Consider the following 21743-nt stretch of genomic DNA (forward strand, 5'->3'; position numbering starts at 1 on the left):
TTGCAGTTTCTTCAGTTTCAATCTGCAGTTCATAACCAATAGATTGTGGTCAGAATCCACATCTGCCCCTGGAAATGTCTTACAATTTAAAACCTGGTTCCTAAATCTCTGTCTTACCATTATATAATCTATCTGATACCTTTTAGTATCTCCAGGATTCTTGCGTTTCATAGAGAGAGAGAGAGAGAGAGAGAGAGAGAGAGAGAGAGAGAGAGAGAACTACAAACACACAAGTTGATATCGTACATACTTCATAAAAGAATTTATATGTCAAGGAGTTGAAAAGGAGCAGCTATTAAATTTTTAATTGATCCCACTTCAATCAATTGCTGTTATTTTTAACTTAAATGAGAATGGTTGTAGCTTTCAACAAAGGAGGTTAAACGAAAGTTGCCATTCAACCCTTCTGCTTTGACATGTGACAGCAAGATGAGGGACACCCCTATTTCAAGCAAGTACAAGATGTCAACCATGCCATAACTCATTTGCACCCAGAAACTAACATTAATAACATACTGCAGGGGGTAGAGGGTTTTGCACGAGTACAAACTAAATGTGCGACAGTAAGAATGACACCATTCCAAAACAAATATTAACCCAAAAGTCAAGCACATGAAATTCTCAACATTCAATGCAGTGAAAAAAAAAATGCAAAAATGAAAATGTTCGCATTGTAAATTTTGTTTATTTATATAGCTCAAATGAAGATCATGATGCCAGTAACCCATGCACATGTTGGATGCCCAGTACCATAAATTTCACTTTACCTCTACAGCTTGTGCAAAGCCCGTGATAGGACGAATCCACACGTAACTTGAAAAACCAACACCGCAAATTGCACTTGACCTGTATAGCAGCTAAAGTGAAGCCCGCAGTACCAAAGGGTAATACACTCAGACCATCAAATCTGTTATCCAGACCTTCCTATCTGTCTGAAACAAAGTTCGAAGTACAACAAACCAGAAGTCACTCACTTAACTAATATCAAAAACATAACCTCATCAGTGATGGTAAACCAATATCCACAATACTTACTAGTTGCTATTCAACACAATCATTGAACACTAACAAGAAAAACCTTGAAATTCATGAAAACTTGCATTGTCAGCAATATAGTTATTACAGAAACTGCTATGAAAATTGACACATGTACCATACATAAAAAAAAAAAACCCTTATCAACCAAAGCTACAATCAGTCGAGGTAGCTGTAGGAACTTGATCGAAGACAACATATCTTTGCACATTGCAACAAACAATGACCTACTTGTAAATTTTTGTGTCATATGGAGGCCTGACAAAAAAGAAAAATAATATTAAATCTCCAACTAAAAGAAACACAGCAGTAATAATTCCAGACACAAACAATGCCACAGTACATGAAATTAAAGTAACACACCAGCAAACAGGCATAAACTCTTCCAATAACAGCTTGACACACACACAGCTCATATCAATGACCCACTAATATGCCTAACAAACAACTTGGAAACATAAAATATCCAACATGAGAGAGTGCCACCAATACAAGAAGTCGTGCACAAACATGACCCAACCCAATATCACCATGCTACCGTGACGTCACACAACACTGTTACGTCATAATATTGCGTTGGCCCAGCTTTACCCATCAGGTTTTTGTTTTACGTCTCATATAGTTTTTAATTTCCAAATAATCTTGAAGAACAGCAGCTGCAGCTTCTTCTGTATTACCTTCTATTATTCATGGTGCGGGCATATATATTTCCTGAAGTACTGCAGCTTGGGGCATCAATATTACTAGACTAGGGAGTGTATACGTGAATCATTTTAACATTGGTTTAATGCAGTTGGGACATGGACTTCCAAAAATATACATACTATGCAGAAAAATTTGGTATTTTAAGGGCATTGCTAATGAGTCCACTGTAGATAATTGTAGGCTGATATAATGTGACCTCAAGTAAATTAACGTCATATTTGACGGCTTTGATTGCTGGAAACAATAGGTGTGAAGTACCACAGAATTTTGGCACCATGTGTAATGTTAAAGAAGTAAAATATCATAAAAAACATTAAATGTGGTAATAATACAGATATATTGTACATGTTTTTATTGTTGGCAACAAACTTTTCCCACAATGATTATGACTACATTTGTATATTGACAGAAATATTGAACTCCTACATTAGTTTAGACAGAGTAAATCTTGGAGATATTTTTCTGCAGGTAGTGAAAAGTCTCAGCCGAGTTGTGTTCTGTGCATAAAATATTGGAATATGTGCTTTCAGGCCAAACATTTTTCGCCCTTTCTTACAGAGAGTACAGCAACAGCCTGTGTCACAGGCTGTGGCTTACTACAATAGTACTGGTCCAATACCTACCCCTGTGCCACCAACCAACACTGCACCAGCAACTGCTGTACAGCCTCAGCAGCAATTGCAACAGCCAGCTCAGCAGCAGCAGCCACCCCCACAGCAGCAGGTTCCTCTGCAGCTTCCAACATCCCAACCTTTGCAGCAGTCACAGCAGCAGTCACCACAGCTTCCATTGCAGCAGGTATTAGTCTGCTCATAGATTTGATAAAACAGTTTATTTCATATGAACTGATGGCTTCTATATAGTTCACAGTTCTATGTATTTGATAGGATAAATCACTTGGAAGTTGATTCTAAGGTACATGTAACTGTTTCTTCAGACCTTAATGTCAGATCCACTAATGACACTCCTTATAGTTAGGTACTACCAAGCCACGATATTATTGCACTTGGCCGCCCTTGGCTGCTATCAGAAACATGCAGCGACATTGCAGTAAATGACTGTCTTATCCATTTTTCAACTGCCTTGTTCACTGTAGAAGTCCTACTAGCTTCATGAGCAATTTGTCTGACCAGTAGAACAGCAGAGAGCATTCTTACAGGCTTAAAGGGCACGGGTGAAACGCACAAGCCGAAAGAGATGCTGTCACTCCCAGGTGCAACAATATTGTGGTCAGCTAATAGTAGGAAATTAAAAGTGGTGCGTTTTGGCTTGTGGTCATCTGGATTATTTTGTATTTCCATGTAAGAACTAATAAAATAAGAAAAGGCATTTGAAGACTTGTTGGAATACAGGAGTAATACAAATTAATAAAATCAAACTACCTTGTCACTGAATAGTAGTAAAATGTATTTTTTCCAAAACATTTTGATAGAAAGAGAATAATATTGTGTGTGAGCTTTCATTGTTTCGAAACTTGTCGTTAAAGCATTCTCACTTTTGCAAAATAAAAATGCATGAATCCAACCGTGTATTAGTGCACTTCATGCTCTGGTGCCACACCAATTTTGGGTAGTTGATGGTCTGTATGAGGCACATACCTCATAATGCAAAGTAGGACTTAGCTGTGGAACCTACCGTCTAGAACAAAGCAATGTGTACGCTTGCCTGCTAGCTGAAATGTAAAACTTGGTATAATGTGGGCACTTCTAATGTGGCAGTTTTAAGTGGCCCATGTTTTGAACTGTGGTTGTGTCAAACGGTGCTAGAGGCCATTACTGAACTATGTGATTGACGACAATCAAACAGTGGAAACTTCAGAAAGGAGTATTATCAACATAAGGAAAAGATAGATTGTTACTCATGTTACATTGCAGACAGGTACACTTACGCATTAGCATTTGGCAGAAGCTTCCTTCATAGAAAAAAATACATTCATTCACACAAGCAAGCACACCACTTATCTCATGACCACCATCTTCGGCTGCTTGGACCGGACATTTTCAGGTCCCTTCTTGCAACAAATTGTAGACCAGGATTTACATTTACGATGATGTCAACATCAGCAAACCGTTCCACAGTAACAGTAGTCATGATTGAATTCTTTGTGTCATGCATTGCACATTGATATCATATTCTGAAATAAGTGAAATGACTAATCCTGGTCCAGGATGGATTTTAGTTGTCTTCCCTGTGACCATGTGTCAGTTCTGCTTTCCAAGAGAGACACAAAGCTGCGAGAGGGAGATGGGGTTCATTTCCTTGAACTGCTCCTCTTCGCTCCCCTCTACCAGTCAAAATTCTAGTTTTTACGCTTGGAATTGACTGTGTTTTTATAGTGTCTGTATTTTGCACTACAGCAACAGGAAAACATACTCGTCAACTTATTTCAACTGCACCGAAATTCTCTCTCTATCTTGTGAAGAGGGTTATTTTTGCTTCTATTTCTATAAGTGCCTTTTTGGTTTTATCTGGAGCCTTCTATAGTATGTGTCACGTGGTAGTGACTTACCATGGAAGGTCGATACAAATGTAGTACAGATTTTGTAATTATCGAATTGGATGGGAAAAGGAAAACAATGTCAAGAAACTCCTTAAATCACACTCAGACCACAGATGGAAAAATACTATTGGTTTCCAACAGAAACAGTCCGCTGTTGAAAGCTTAAATACAGCCAAAAGAAGTAAAACAGTGATCATTTCGGAAAAAAAATTAAACATTTGAGTTTCTGCAAAAAGAGGTGTTTCAGACATAAAACTCCCCATTTACCACATTTTTTAACAATCGATGTCAAAGCACTAAAGCTTTGTAGCATGATAATCTTTTAAATCTGCATCGATTGATTTTTAAAAAAGTGCAAATTTTGCCAAAAATAGAGGAGAATCTTGCCAGAAATAGAAGCAACATTTTCAAGTCCCTGCTTGCAACAAATGACTGCTTTTGACAAGACAGTGCAGGTATTATATTAAATTTACTTTCGTCTATTTTCCACAACACATCTAAAAAGAAATGCAACAATCACAATGTAAAATACTGGTAAACTATTTTTCATCAGAGTTTGAAGCACCATCAGTATTGTAAAATGTGGGCGTTTTGCACATTGTAAAGAGAAACTATTAATCCAATAGCTGTCTTTATCTGTGCTGTAGTCCAATTCCTATTTACACAGTTCTCAGGTGCCTTTTGTGACGATGATTCTTTGGCAGAGCCTGATCTTCATATCTTCTGTTTTTTGCAAGGAGCCGCTAATTTTTGTACCCTTCTTGTTTTTATGAAGAGAAACAATTGCATGTCTATTTCTTTTATTTTCATGTTTGTTGAATACATTTTTTTTAGAAATATGTTTACTGGTTTCTATGTGAATATTTTTAAGTGATTTTCATTCATTCTTATGTCAACTGATTTGATATACATTGTCAGAAATTGACATTGTCCAGATGTGTTTAATATTATTTTACTGCATGTTGTGTGGCCATTATGTTTCATCTAGTTTTCACTTCTGTATTTGAAGCATCAGTGTACATGAAGTTTCCAGGCCAAGGTCCAGTTTGCAGCCACTAGTTAGTGGAAGAAAAAAAAAAAAAAAAAAAAAAAAAAAAAAAGCCATCTAATTTGAATCTCCTGTTGTAACAAGTCTACTTTAAAGTTAAAATCTGTTGCCCATATCCCTTTTTCCTCTCCTCAACCATTTCAAAATACATTTTTTCCAAATGTTAAATATTTCTGTATCGGTGCTCCATTTGTTACCTAGATAGTATTTCATAGTTCATGTCCTTAACCTTTGATTAAATTTTTGAGTCATTGGTAAAAGAAGCACTAATCAATGATCCTCATATTAGTTCCTGCTGTCATTACATTTAAGATTTCCAAATTCTGTGAAAAACTTTTTGAAAGTGCATAGATGGAAACTAGAAGAAAATATTGGACAGTGAATGACTACAATCACCTGGAGAGAACAAACATTTAATATTTGAAATGCAGCCGCAGTGCAGATGCAGTAACTAGTAGAAAAATGTCACAAATATCAGACACTTATGCAGATGATATGTCGTAGTTCATTGTAGAAAGCTCTTAGTCTAAAGTTTATATAGGGCTACTGTTGATGAGACATTGATTTTTAGAAGTGCATTGAATGAAAACAATATTAGTATTTTGTGTTTGTCATTGTACAGTCCCTCAATAAATATTGAAGTGTTGTTCTTTCCTAGCTGTCTAAGGTCCTCTTAGAAATCTTCAACTAGAGGTCAAGAAAAACCACACGAGTGGCAGCCGAGGCGTGGAAGTAAGATAATGAAACAGTTATGTCATTTGTGTTTATTAAATCGGGGAAGTGATCATGCACACATGTAAAAGCAGTGCAACAGTGTCAAACAGTTAACACTGTATACAGATAGCTACTGATCATCAGAAGATAATTGTAGATATCATTACAGAGCAAATTCCTTTCCAGTCAAGTTAATGAAGGATGTAGTTATGGATGCAGGAACAAGTGAGACATGGGCAGTGATGTTATTGATCAAAACTGCAATAATACTTTTGCATGCACAGTGTACATCGATATGGTCCTCTCAAAAAATATTGTTAAAATGCTTGTTTATCAAGCATACAAACTGTCAGGGTCAGAGGCACGGTGTTGTTACAGATGCAGAGGCAGACACATCTTCCCTGTGCCTCTCCTATATTGGTGGGGTTCTGCTGTGGAGAACAAATACATCAATGCTGACAAGTTTTCACTGACATCGGCTTAAACTGAGGTGAATTGCTTAATTATACTTCCAAGTAAGTGCTGTGCACAAAATGAGACAGGTGATTCTCAAACACATTATAAATATGTGATCAGATTGAAGGTTTTTGTTTTTCACCTCATTAATATTTGTAGAGAATGGAAGTAAGTTTTGAACAACAGATATTTTTCCTGTTGTAATATCTGCACATTATGTGGAGCAGTTTTCAATGAATGTCAGCCATTGAAATTATTCTGTGTAATTATGTGACCAAAAGATTGCTACATACATGATGAGTGAAACAATTTCTGGAAATGAGTTGCAAATGCCTCATGTTGACGAACTTTGAATGGCAGTAACAAGAATACTAATGAAAAGATGCATGACATTCATGTACAAGCAGTGTTACACAGCTAAGAATGAAAATCACCACTATCAATAGCAATTCAGTCCCTGTGGCAATATACAACATATCAGTAAGACTAAGTTAAAATGGACACAGAATGAATACAGAGACCATTAAAATCTCTCATGGCATTAATTGCCTTTCTCTCTGTGGTACACAGTTATTTAAAGTGTCCAATGTTACTTATCAGAATGTTAGATCTGGAGCTCGGGATACTTGACACTTCATCACACTGCCCATGTCTCAAAAAGAGCTGCATTCAGGCTTTCATAATACTATGCTGTACATTTCCGTTGACAAAAGTAATGTTATATGTAGACAGTTGGCTCATTGGTTTCCTCAACATACTCCCATACTTCTCTCAAAGAAAAGTAACCATGCAAATCACTATGTTAATAACTTTTGGATTACCTTTTTGCTCTATCACAGTGAGAGATACAAATCGATTTTATGCACAGTTTAAAATTCCACTTGGTTCATTTTACCACACAGTTAAATCAGTGGAATATTCATCACCTTTTTATGTATTTGTAACCCATCCTCAGAATTGAATGATGACTGATTTGTTTTAACTTTGATAAGTAATTTTAAAATGAGAGGCACATGTTATTTGCCTTTATATGCAATGAACAATATCTGCAGATATCCCATTTAAGTAAAGTTACCATGCAAAAGCCGGCCGAAGTGGCCGTGCGGTTCTAGGCGCTGCAGTCTGGAACCGCGAGACCGCTACGGTCGCAGGTTTGAATCCTGCCTCGGGCATGGATGTGTGTGATGTCCTTAGGTTAGTTAGGTTTAACTAGTTCTAAGTTTTAGGGGACTAATGACCTGAGAAGTTGAGTCCCATAGTGCTCAGAGCCATTTGAACCACCATGCAAAAGGCATTGTTGGTGTAAACACCCTTCTCGATTTATTGCTTTTCATGTTGCGCACCCTTTTTTGCATCATGTAGAAGTGTCACTTTAAAGGCTTGAAACATCGTCTTATTGCTGCACATGTTGGTACCATGGTAACGATTTTGAACTGGCACTATTTGAACATCTGCAGTGTTCCCACCGTTCGGATAAAATACTTTCAAATCCATGTATGATGCTTGAGAAGAGATCATATTACCTGCAGTTGCTATTGATGCTTGCATGTAAATAGAATTGCAAACAGGAGAATGGCTCTCTCTGCATATATTCACCCAGTGCCATCCTTATTGTGAACTGTACAGAATATTCAGCCTAGTTGCCAAATCTAATAATATGAAAAGCACTAAAAGTATGAACTTAAATTTGGCATATTGCAAGACTTCAATTTGGAGGGAGTATTTATATCTAGAACAAAATGTTTTTCGAAAAATTTCAGATGGCAAATTATGAAAGAAAACTTGTCATCAGTGTGGGGAATGTGATCCTGTTTAAGAACATAAAAACTTGCATGCAAATCATTGGAGAAGACACTTGTTATTTGTGAGTAATGATACAGTTTGACTTGGAACTGTGCATATATCTTGAGATTGCACTGACTGGGTTGCCCGTGCCCTTAAGAGGCTAACCAAGTAGACAGTGAGGACAATAAAAATAGATTAGCTGTGTTTCAAGCTGCTACCAGTGGGTAGCAGTCTTCAGTTGGCAATGTATTGAAGCAACTTGACACATGAAAGTTAACTCTAAACATTTCTATGTATACGACAGTTGGCAATGGACAGTCCGTATTGGGACATTTCCATGGGAGAAAGTTTCATTGGAAAATGTCAGTGTTTAATTTTTACATCTCCAGTATGTATGACTGTTTAAAGTCTGAGGTTAACTAGAACAGTTAAAGGAGATTTTATCGGCAAATGAAAGTTATTGTTCTTGGTGTTATCCTAGGTGCAGTTTCTGCGATTTGAATAAAAAAAAAGTCAGGATTTGAAACACGTCGAGTGCATAGTTTATTGTGCACAAGTCATATTTTACAGATTTTGTCAAGAGACATGTTATTAGGGATGTTAATTGAACACACCAGATCTCAAATTTGCAGGTTTTATTCTTAAGAGGAGAGTGGACAAGACTTGCTGCAACAGATGCTTAGTGACATTTTAATAAAAATATATTTATGTGAGGGATCAGTTGTGCTGTCCGACTCGTACAGTCTTCAGGCTCAATGTCTTACCCACCTGCACTTGTAATTTAAGTCTTCTGACACAGTCTGTCACCAGATCTGTGTGTTTTCCTGTCTCTCCTTGTAATTTTCTTTATTGGTTGCTGAGCTATCCTCAACTCTTGTACAGTTTTTACACTTAAATTTCATGCCTCACTGCCATAGTGCAAAATTGCTAATACACATTGTTCATAAACTTTCCTCTTCAGGTGCAATAAACTAGTTTACCAAAAGCTCTTGTGATCATTTTTACTCCTGTGTTTGTTAGGAGTGCTACATTGTCCATAAAGTTGCCTTCAAATGTCCTAAATAAGAAAACTCAATAGGTTCAATAATTAATTACTTTTTTTGTTCATTGTACATTACTTGAGACTTGTCATAATTGGCATCAAGACCTACTTTTATGCTACATTCATTGTTGAAATTTGTCTCCACTAGAGACGAACATTATGTTGTCATGGGTGAAAAATAGTTGCAGTTCCATTAACACATGCATCGTCTTGTACCTGGTTTAGAAGTGAGAACTTGCTTTAGGGCGGCTGAGAGTGGTTGTGGTGATATGGAATGTTTGCCCAACTTCTCTCAGTTCTGGATTTTTCAGAATGGGGATGCTGCTAATAAAGGATACGGTAGTAATGCATATATTCTTCTCTGATAATGATCCTTTACCTTGTGGTGTGGGTAAGTCAGGGTTTTATCACTTTTCTCCAGCTTTAATCAGTTTCATTGGGATGATAATAATCTCAAGGCACTTTTACTGTCTTCATGCATTGAATCTTATGCACCCCATCTACCATTACTTCCAAAATATAACTGTTACCTGCGGAGCTGACGAATTTCTTGAGCTATAGAAACATAATAAAGGATTCTAGGTATGCTTGGACAATTTCTCATGGTTTTATTTACTGTGACATCAACCATCTTAACTGATGCAGTGTCTGCCCAGCATAAGATTTTTCTCATAATACATTTATTTTTTCCAGTTTATCTAATTAAAAGTTAATTGTTTCTTGTCACAACTTCTAAAGACGTTCCTAGAGAATTTAATTCAGGCCAGCATATTCTATATTGTTCTTTATAATCATTTGCTTCGAATTTTATCATTTTCTGTTTCTTTAATAGTTGCTCTGTTGTACTTGGCATTCACTTCTGTTTCTCTTTCCTTGTATCCACAATATATATTGAATCTTGTGCCACAAAAAATCCTGACTTTTTAAGATACTTGACTTGTTACTTACCTTGATTTTTTATGTCTTTCCTGTTCTTAAACCTAAATTTGACTTCCTGTCAAATACTTTCTAACTTTATATCAGTTTTTGCTCTGATTCTCATGAGCTTATGATCACTTGGATTTATAATGTGATATAAAATGGCCATATTCAGAACAATTCTGTAATGTTTGGACATTAGTGTAATACTCTTCCAAGTGGCGAAGTTCGGTACATGAAATTCTTCCTCACACTATTTGTTGGCACTGTGGTAATTCTGAAGGTGTGTGTGTGTGTGTGTTTATGAGTTGCTTTCTCACCTTGATTAATAATAGAGATGCCCCTGGATGCATAAACAGAAAACAATGGAACACATATGTCCTTCATGTTAAAGGGTTCTGCCTTTGTTGTGGTTTGTAATAGAGGAAAATCATTGATACCAGTATATTTCAAAAAGCTGTGCTCGAAAATGTGACTTTTCAGAGGGTTATATCTTGGGGTCTGTTGACCAGAGATGAAGGATCAAGTTTTCTGGATAGCCCTTGGCCAAGTGTGCGTTTGTATACATATTGGAAGAACAGGCTTACCGTAGCTATCTGACAGTACTGGGTCAAAATATGAACATACATACTTCCTTCAGCACAAGCAAATTGAGCAGTCAGTTTGTTCTTTTGCATTAGGTGTGGGCTAGGGTGGATCTTATGCAGCTTATTAGAGAACCATTTCTTCTTTGACATTTACTGGAAAAAAAACACACCATAATTTGTGGGTACCAAAAGTAGCAATTTTGGGAATGGGCACTTTCTATTCATGACAGGTCATCAAAATTTTTACCGTGTGTTCTTAAGATGATGACCTCGGGGAACATATAAATCTTTTTTGGTATCGTTATCCATTCCTGAGAATGATAAGTTGAGTCACTGTAAATACGTACATAAAATAAGCATGCAATTTCTGGCCTGAGGAGTAAATGTAGTTTCACCTGATGCAGTGGACATGCAGCAAGGGTTGTACGGTCATCACAAGGGTTCTGAAGTCGCCAAATTATCTTTGTAGACAGCATTTTTTTCACCAATGAAACTTTGTTGCACTCTCTCTGTATAGCATGAATTTGCCTATACAAATATTCCCAAATTAGTACTGCAGTGCCAAAAAATTGATTAAAAAGGGTCTTACCATGCCTGAAAAGAACTTAGACTGCCACAATTATATTGAAACTGGGAATACTGCAAATTTTGTAAAATATTTTTAGTAACATTTTTACTCTTTTAATATACAAATCATAAGCTGTGGGTTTTCGATGAATTGCAATCAATGAGCAAAGTATCCAGAGAAAATGTTTATACTAACCATTCTCATTTGTTGTTTATAGATGTCAGAATGTATTTATTTATGTTTTCTATCCATCTGTAGACAATATAGACTGTATGGATGTTGTCAACAAATACATATATATGATACAGACACAAGGGTATATGAAAGTACATTTGCATTTCCTACATATAAACTACCAATTATTTGCTTACTGTGTTTCGCGATTATACAGGGCTATTACAAATGATTGAAGCGATTTCATAAATTCACTGTAGCTCCATTCATTGACATATGGCCACGACACACTACAGATACGTAGAAAAACTCATAAAGTTTTGTTCGGCTGAAGCCACACTTCAGGTTTCTGCCGCCAGAGCGCTCGAGAGCGCAGTGAGACAAAATGGCGACAGGAGCCGAGAAAGCGTATGTCGTGCTTGAAATGCACTCACATCAGTCAGTCATAACAGTGCAACGACACTTCAGGACGAAGTTCAACAAAGATCCACCAACTGCTAACTCCATTCGGCGATGGTATGGGCAGTTTAAAGCTTCTGGATGCCTCTGTAAGGGGAAATCAATGCGTCGGCCTGCAGTGAGCGAAGAAATGGTTGAACGCGTGCGGGCAAGTTTCACACGTAGCCCGCGGAAGTCGACGAATAAAGCAAGCAGGGAGCTAAACGTACCACAGCCGACGATTTGAAAGATCTTACGGAAAAAGCTAAAGCAGAAGCCTTACCGTTTAAAATTGGTACAACCCCTGACACCCGATGACAAAGTCAAACGCTTTGAATTTCCGGCGCGGTTGCAACAGCTCATGGAAGAGGATGCGTTCAGTGCGAAACTTGTTTTCAGTGATGAAGCAACATTTTTCTTAATGGTGAAGTGAACAGACACAATGTGCGAATCTGGGCGGTAGAGAATCCTCACGCATTCGTGCAGCAAATTCGCAATTCGCCAAAAGTTAACGTGTTTTGTGAAATCTCACAGTTTAAAGTTTACGGCCCCTTTTTCTTCTGCGAAAAAAACGTTACAGGACACGTGTATCTGGACATGCTGGAAAATTGGCTCATGCCACAACTGGAGACCAACAGCACCGACTTCATCTTTCAACAGGATGGTGCTCCACTGCACTTCCATCATGATGTTCGGCATTTCTTAAACAGGAGATTGGAAAACCGATGGATCGGTCGTGGTGGAGATCATGATCGGCAATTCATGCCATGGCCTCCACTCTCTCCCGACTTAACCCGATGCGATTTCTTTGTGTGGGGTTATGTGAAAGATTCAGTGTTTAAACCTCCTCTACCAAGAAACGTGCCAGAACTGCGAGCTCGCATCAACGATGCTTTCGAACTCATTGATGGGGACATGCTGCGCCGAGTGTGGGAGGAACTTAATTATCGGCTTGATGTCTGCCGAATCACTAAAGGGCCACATATCGAACATTTGTGAATGACTAAAAAAACTTTTTGAGTTTTTGTATGTGTGTGCAAAGCATTGTGAAAATATGTCAAATAATAAAGTTATTGTAGAGCTGTGAAATCGCTTCAATCATTTGTAATAACCCTGTACATGGTGTACCACTCTGTTATTGAACATAGCAAAGAAAGCCCCTAGTTACAGTACTTAATCAGTCACATTGTTGACGAAATTTTACCTACTTTCGAGGTAATCTTTGATAGAATAAAAACACTTTTCTAACAAATAACTTTTTAGGCTATGTCTGAAGGCATGTATTTCGCTTCTGTCTTTTAGTTTCTGTGGAAGTTTGTTGAATAGTTTAAATCCATTGTATAGTACACTATTCTGTGTTTTCGTTTTGTTTCTTCTGCTCAGGTATATGTGGTGACTTAATCTGGTTTCATGTTCGTGTAGGGAACTGTTTGTTGGGTACTGATTGAAATGTGTGAAAGTTTATTAAAGCAATGCGAGCAAAAGAGAGGAGATAATGGAAGTGAAAAATAAAGGTTAGCGGAGACCATACATAGGCTTGTGGATCTGGACTATCCCACATCGACGAACTTTAATACATAGTTATAGAAGAGAGCACATTTTGGTCCAAAATTTGAAACTCTTGGGTATGGTGGTTTATGCTTGAAAATTAATAGCATTCATTTTCTCATCAGTTCACACCTCCAGCAAAATTACAATGCAATTGACAGTGGACTGTAGGTCTTCGGGTCATGTTTGTGTGAGCGCACTAAATGGCTACTGCAACAACAGCTGGGCATTCCTATTATGGATACTTTCACACACTGCCCTTTGGTGTACAGCGCAGTGTTGGGTTTGCTTAACAAGGTGGTAAGTCTTATCTCTTCTGCATAGTTTCGCAAGCAGTTTAGAACATTGTTACATAAAATAAAACTCCCGCACGTGGAAACAATGCAGCAATCTTAAAATAAGAAAAAGAAAAAATCTACATTGTTATGTTACTGGCTGCTAGTGTCATCTGCAACTGATTGTGGCAGGTGGCACCTAAGGTGGTAAAGTGATAAGACAATAATAAACAGAACAGAAGACTGATCAAGCTCATTCTTCAATTGGTTGGTGCTGTGGGAGCTGTCTTGTAAACAACTGGCTGTCCATCACCTTGTTATTGTGATCCAGGAATAAAAATAGCTTTCCATGACCACAATAATTTGATAATGCCCTCAGGAACTTAAGTTACCCAAGGCTCGTACATTGTTTTAAAAACTTTGTGCAGGAAATAAAGCTGAAGTACAACGTTGCACAGTTCCTCCAGAGTATATTGATTCACCTTTATCACTGACAGAGGGATACGAATGTTTTTACGATATCAAGAGACAGATTAAAAGGTAAAAATTCAAATCTTAACGAGAAAAATTCAGTAGTATATAGATGATAAATGTTTTTTTGTTTGACTTCCCTGAAGAGTATGTAATTTACACCTCACAGTTGCAGTATAAATGTTGCATACATCATCCTGACTAATACATGAAGCCTGGTGAGACAGTAACTAAGTTCTGCAGTTCTGAGAGTTTTTGCTGTTGTATTGTTGTACATTTAGAGTTAGTTTAAGTGTTTTTGAGTTCTTCATGTCATTCAGCTAATTTTTTGAAGCCTGTGTCTTTCATTGCTGACACGTTATTCTTTGTGGCAGGTAGCATCTGGCCCAGCCTCAATAGGGCCAACTCCTCAGGTGCTACCAGCTTCACAGCCAGTGACAGTGCCTAATTCAGGAGCCTCTGTACCAAATGGTACCCATTCAGATGATTCAAGCTCTGGAACAGTGCAGCAGACACAGCAAGTTATTGCACCTCAGGAGGAGGTATCAGCCCCAGAAGTCAATGAGGAACATGGAACAGATGAAGAACATGATGTGCAGTTGGGACAACGTGATAGCAATACTGCTGATGAAGATAAGGGACAACTTCAAGAGACTCTGGATGATACTCAGCAGATTAGTGAATCTGGTACGCAAAAACAGTTGTTTTGTTTTGCCTTTGAAGCATTTATTGGTTGTAAGTAACATATTTACTACATACTGAGGTGTAGTGAAACTGCATTTCATCTAATCTTTTAATGTGAAGCATTGGAGGTCAAAATACCCTAAGTATTTGGGAAAAGAAGTGCTGAAGAAAGAGTGTCTAATAAACAGTCTCCTACTACTCTCCAACTACTCCTCAAGGGTACTGGCTGCCTTTACTAGAATCGTAGGAAGCGAAATCACACAATAAATTCGGTTTCAAATTGGAAAAGGTCTTGGTTGCAAAGTTTCTAATTTCAATAATGTGTGTCGCCTTTTCGTGACATCAACAGATTGTCTGCAAAACAAGAAAACAATACATTAAGAACAGATAGAGGGAATGACATGGTCTTACCGTGAATGACTACATGAATAAATAAACTAAAACTTATGCAAAAGAAACTGTGTAAAACCATTCCACCATAGTCATAAAGAATTAGATGTGGACCTAATTAAAAGAAAGACATAATGGCAGTAAGCCTCCCTGTGTATGAAAGATGAGAAAATAATAATAATAATAGTAATAATAAACTCTGATATCAATATAATAGACGGAAACATTCCACGTGGGAAAAATATATCTAAAAACAAAGATGATGTGACTTAGCGAACGAAAGCGCTGGCAGGTCGATAGACACACAAACAGACACACACACAAAATTCAAGCTTTCGCAACAAACTGTTGCCTCATCAGGAAAGAGGGAAGGAGAGGGAAAGACGAAAGGATGTGGGTTTTAAGGGAGAGGGTAAGGAGTCATTCCAATCCCGGGAGCGGAAAGACTTACCTTAGGGGGGAAAAAGGACGGGTATACACTCGCGCACGCGCGCGCACACACACACACACACACACACACACACACACACACACACACACACGCAGACATCTCACAAGCAGACATATTTAAAGACAAAGAGTTTGGGCAGAGATGTCAGTCGAGGTGGAAGTGAAGAGGCAAAGATGATGATGAATGACAGGTGAGGTATGAGTGGCGGCAACTTGAAATTAGCGGAGATTGAGGCCTGGTGGGTAACGGGAAGAGAGGATATATTGAAGAGCAAGTTCCCATCTCCGGAGTTCGGATAGGTTGGTGTTGGTGGGAAGTATCCAGATAACCCGGACGGTGTAACACTGTGCCAAGATGTGCTGGCCGTGCACCAAGGCATGTTTAGCCACAGGGTGATCCTCATTACCAACAAACACTGTCTGCCTGTGTCCATTCATGCGAATGGACAGTTTGTTGCTGGTCATTCCCACATAGAATGCATCACAGTGTAGGCAGGTCAGTTGGTAAATCACGTCGGTGCTTTCACATGTGGCTCTGCCTCTGATCGTGTACACCTTCCGGGTTACAGGACTGGAGTAGGTGGTGGTGAGGGTGCATGGGACAGGTTTTACACCGGGGGCGGTTACAAGGATACGAGCCAGAGGGTAGGGAAGGTGGTTTGGGGATTTCATAGGGATGAACTAACAGGTTACGAAGGTTAGGTGGACGGCGGAAAGACACTCTTGGTGGAGTGGGGAGGATTTCATGAAGGATGGATCTCATTTCAGGGCAGGATTTGAGGAAGTCGTATCCCTGCTGGAGAGCCACATTCAGAGTCTGGTCCAGTCCCGGAAAGTATCCTGTCACAAGTGGGGCACTTTTGTGGTTCTTCTGTGGGGGATTCTGGGTTTGAGGGGATGAGGAAGTGGCTCTGGTTATTTGCTTCTGTACCAGGTCGCGAGGGTAGTTGCGAGATGCGAAAGCTGTTGTCAGGTTGTGGGTGTAATGGTTCAGGGATTCCGGACTGGAGCAGATTCGTTTGCCACGAAGACCTAGGGTGTAGGGAAGGGACCGTTTGATGTGGAATGGGTGGCAGCTGTCATAATGAAGGTACTGTTGCTTGTTGGTGGGTTTGATGTGGACGGACGTGTGAAGCTGGCCATTGGACGGTGGAGGTCAACGTCAAGGAAAGTGGCATGGGATTTGGAGTAGGACCAGGTGAATCTGATGGAACCAAAGGAGTTGAGGTTGGAGAGGAAATTCTGGAGTTGTTCTTCACTGTGAGTCCAGATCATGAAGATGTCATCAATAAATATGTACCAAACTTTGGGTTGGCAGGCCTGGGTAACCAAGGCGGCTTCCTCTAAGCGACCCATGAATAGGTTGGCGTACGGGGGGGCCATCCTGGTACTCATGGCTGTTCCCTTTAATTGCTGGTATGTCTGGCCTTCAAAAGTGAAGAAGTTGTGGGTCAGGATGAAGCTGGCTAAGGTGATGAGGAAAGAGGTTTTAGGTAGGGTGGCAGGTGATCGGCGTGAAAGGAAATGCTCCATCGCAGCGAGGCCCTGGACGTGGGGAATATTTGTGTATAAGGAAGTGGCATCAATGGTTACAAGGATGGTTTCCGGGGGTAACAGATTGGGTAAGGATTCCAGGCATTCGAGAAAGTGGTTGGTGTCTTTGATGAAGGATGGGAGACTGCATGTAATGGGTTGAAGGTGTTGATCTACGTAGGCAGAGATACGTTCTGTGGGGGCTTGGTAGCCAGCTACAATGGGGCGGCCGGGATGATTGGGTTTGTGGATTTTAGGAAGAAGGTAGAAGGTAGGGGTGCGGGGTGTCGGTGGGGTCAGGAGGTTGATGGAGTCAGGTGAAAGGTTTTGCAGGGGGCCTAAGGTTCTGAGGATTCCTTGAAGCTCCGCCTGGACATCGGGAATGGGGTTACCTTGGCAAACTTTGTATGTGGTGTTGTCTGAAAGCTGACGCAGTCCCTCAGCCACATACTACCGACGATGAAGTACCACGGTCGTGGAACCCTTGTCCGCCGGAAGAATGGCGATGGATCGGTCAGCCTTCAGATCACGGATAGCCTGGGCTTCAGCAGTGGTGATGTTGGGAGTAGGATTAAGGTTTTTTAAGAAGGATTGAGATGCAAGGCTGGAAGTCAGAAATTCCTGGAAAGTTTGGAGAGGGTGATTTTGGGGAAGAGGAGGTGGGTCCCGCTGCGACGGAGGACGGAACTGTTCCAGGCAGGGTTCAATTTGGATGGTGTCTTGGGGAGTTGGATCATTAGGAGTAGGATTAGGATCATTTTTCTTCGTGGCAAAGTGGTATTTCCAGCAGAGAGTACGAGTGTAGGACAGTAAATCTTTGACGAGGGCTGTTTGGTTGAATCTGGGAGTGGGGCCAAAGGCGAGGCCTTTGGATAGGACAGAGGTTTCGGATTGGGAGAGAGGTTTGGAGGAAAGGTTAACTACTGAATTAGGGTGTTGTGGTTCCAGATGGTGTTGATTGGAATTTTGAGGTTTTGGAGGGAGTGGAGCTGGAAGTGGGAGGTGAGTAGATGGGAGAGACTGGGTTTGTGTGCAATGAGAGGAGGTTGAGGTTTGCTGGAAAGGGTGAGTGACCCTTCACAACCTATCCAGCAAACCTCAACCTCCTCTCATTGCACACAAACCCAGTCTCTCCCATCTACTCACCTCCCACTTCCAGCTCCACTCCCTCCAAAACCTCAAAATTCCAATCAACACCATCTGGAACCACAACACCCTAATTCAGTAGTTAACCTTTCCTCCAAACCTCTCTCCCAATCCGAAACCTCTGTCCTATCCAAAGGCCTCACCTTCAGCCCCACTCCCAGATTCAACCAAACAGCCCTCGTCAAAGATTTACTGTCCTACACTCGTACTCTCTGCTGGAAATACCACTTTGCCACGAAGAAAAATGATCCTCATCCTACTCCTAATGATCCAACTCCCCAAGACACCATCCAAATTGAACCCTGCCTGGAACAGTTCCGTCCTCCGTCGCAGCGGGACCCACCTCCTCTTCCTCAAAATCACCCTCTCCAAACCTTCCAGGAATTTCTGACTTCCAGCCTTGCATCTCAATCCTTCTTAAAAAAACCTTAATCCTACTCCCAACATCATCACTGCTGAAGCCCAGGCTATCCGTGATCTGAAGGCTGACCGATCCATCGCCATAGTTCCGGCGGACAAGGGTTCCACGACCGTGGTACTTCATCGTCGGTAGTATGTGGCTGAGGGACTGCGTCAGCTTTCAGACAACACCACATACAAAGTTTGCCAAGGTAACCCCATTCCCGATGTCCAGGCGGAGCTTCAAGGAATCCTCAGAACCTTAGGCCCCCTGCAAAACCTTTCACCTGACTCCATCAACCTCCTGACCCCACCGACACCCCGCACCCCTACCTTCTACCTTCTTCCTAAAATCCACAAACCCAATCATCCCGGCCGCCCCATTGTAGCTGGCTACCAAGCCCCCACAGAACGTATCTCTGCCTACGTAGATCAACACCTTCAACCCATTACATGCAGTCTCCCATCCTTCATCAAAGACACCAACCACTTTCTCGAACGCCTGGAATCCTTACCCAATCTGTTACCCCCGGAAACCATCCTTGTAACCATTGATGCCACTTCCTTATACACAAATATTCCCCACGTCCAGGGCCTCGCTGCGATGGAGCATTTCCTTTCACGCCGATCACCTGCCACCCTACCTAAAACCTCTTTCCTCATCACCTTAGCCAGCTTCATCCTGACCCACAACTTCTTCACTTTTGAAGGCCAGACATACCAGCAATTAAAGGGAACAGCCATGAGTACCAGGATGGCCCCCCCGTACGCCAACCTATTCATGGGTCGCTTAGAGGAAGCCGCCTTGGTTACCCAGGCCTGCCAACCCAAAGTTTGGTACATATTTATTGATGACATCTTCATGATCTGGACTCACAGTGAAGAAGAACTCCAGAATTTCCTCTCCAACCTCAACTCCTTTGGTTCCATCAGATTCACCTGGTCCTACTCCAAATCCCATGCCACTTTCCTTGACGTTGACCTCCACCGTCCAATGGCCAGCTTCACACGTCCGTCCACATCAAACCCACCAACAAGCAACAGTACCTTCATTATGACAGCTGCCACCCATTCCACATCAAACGGTCCCTTCCCTACACCCTAGGTCTTCGTGGCAAACGAATCTGCTCCAGTCCGGAATCCCTGAACCATTACACCCACAACCTGACAACAGCTTTCGCATCTCGCAACTACCCTCGCGACCTGGTACAGAAGCAAATAACCAGAGCCACTTCCTCATCCCCTCAAACCCAGAATCCCCCACAGAAGAACCACAAAAGTGCCCCACTTGTGACAGGATACTTTCCGGGACTGGACCAGACTCTGAATGTGGCTCTCCAGCAGGGATACGACTTCCTCAAATCCTGCCCTGAAATGAGATCCATCCTTCATGAAATCCTCCCCACTCCACCAAGAGTGTCTTTCCGCCGTCCACCTAACCTTCGTAACCTGTTAGTTCATCCCTATGAAATCCCCAAACCACCTTCCCTACCCTCTGGCTCGTATCCTTGTAACCGCCCCCGGTGTAAAACCTGTCCCATGCACCCTCACCACCACCTACTCCAGTCCTGTAACCCGGAAGGTGTACACGATCAGAGGCAGAGCCACATGTGAAAGCACCGACGTGATTTACCAACTGACCTGCCTACACTGTGATGCATTCTATGTGGGAATGACCAGCAACAAACTGTCCATTCGCATGAATGGACACAGGCAGACAGTGTTTGTTGGTAATGAGGATCACCCTGTGGCTAAACATGCCTTGGTGCACGGCCAGCACATCTTGGCACAGTGTTACACCGTCCGGGTTATCTGGATACTTCCCACCAACACCAACCTATCCGAACTCCGGAGATGGGAACTTGCTCTTCAATATATCCTCTCTTCCCGTTACCCACCAGGCCTCAATCTCCTCTAATTTCAAGTTGCCGCCACTCATACCTCACCTGTCATTCAACATCATCTTTGCCTCTTCACTTCCGCCTCGACTGACATCTCTGCCCAAACTCTTTGTCTTTAAATATGTCTGCTTGTGAGATGTCTGCTTGTGTCTGTATATGTGTGGATGGATATGTGTGTGTGTGCGAGTGTATACCCGTCCTTTTTCCCCCTAAGGTAAGTCTTTCCGCTCCCGGGATTGTAATGACTCCTTACCCTCTCCCTTAAAACCCACATCCTTTCGTCTTTCCCTCTCCTTCCCTCTTTCCTGATGAGGCAACAGTTTGTTGCGAAAGCTTGAATTTTGTGTGTGTGTCTGTTTGTGTGTCTATCGACCTGCCAGCGCTTTCGTTTGGTAAGTCACATCATCTTTGTTTTTAGATATAATAATAAACTCTGGTATATTCAGCATACTAGCAAACACCACCATAGCAGCACAGCATAGGACATGCTTACAAAAGTATGTAAACATTCTGTCAGCTGTGCGCATCACAATAGGTCTTAAAAAGCAATAAAAACAGTCTCAATCATGTTTTCAGTTTTTTTTTTTTCCGCAACCAGTGTTGGCCCTTTCCTCGGACTATCTTCAGGCTTACACCACCATTAAGGCTGCTGGTGGCGGCAGACGGAGCACGATCCGTAGAAGTAAAATTGCAGTGCCATCTGTACTTGTATGGATCTTCTCCATCTGGTGCCACCAGCAGCCCTAATGGTGGTGTATGCCTGAAGACGGTCTGAGGAAAGGGCCAAAACCAGTTGATTTGATTGTAACATTTTATACCGATCACTGTGCTCCAGTCAAGAATGCTTTCTAAAATCATACAGTAGCTCCGTTTCACAGTCACACAAATGTGACATGAAAAACTAGCCATAGTACACTCACGGGAATATAAAACTACATAAAAACAGGTAGATTAAAATACATGTTACACAAGAACT

The 21743-nt window shown here is 40.9% G+C and overlaps 1 protein-coding gene across 3 annotated transcripts in view; it reads left to right on the forward strand.

The window, feature by feature from the left end:
• LOC126261300 (ras GTPase-activating protein-binding protein 1) overlaps positions 1-21743 on the forward strand; it is a 157431-nt gene that overhangs the window by 76363 nt on the left and 59325 nt on the right. For all 3 annotated transcript variants that reach the window (XM_049958527.1, XM_049958526.1, XM_049958528.1), the window contains exons 6-7: positions 2299-2538; positions 14639-14951. In XM_049958527.1, coding sequence (XP_049814484.1) covers positions 2299-2538; positions 14639-14951 — 553 coding nt within the window. The remainder of the gene's footprint in view (positions 1-2298; positions 2539-14638; positions 14952-21743) is intronic.

Source organism: Schistocerca nitens, chromosome 1, assembly GCF_023898315.1.
Source record: "Schistocerca nitens isolate TAMUIC-IGC-003100 chromosome 1, iqSchNite1.1, whole genome shotgun sequence".
Lineage (NCBI taxonomy): Eukaryota > Metazoa > Arthropoda > Insecta > Orthoptera > Acrididae > Schistocerca > Schistocerca nitens.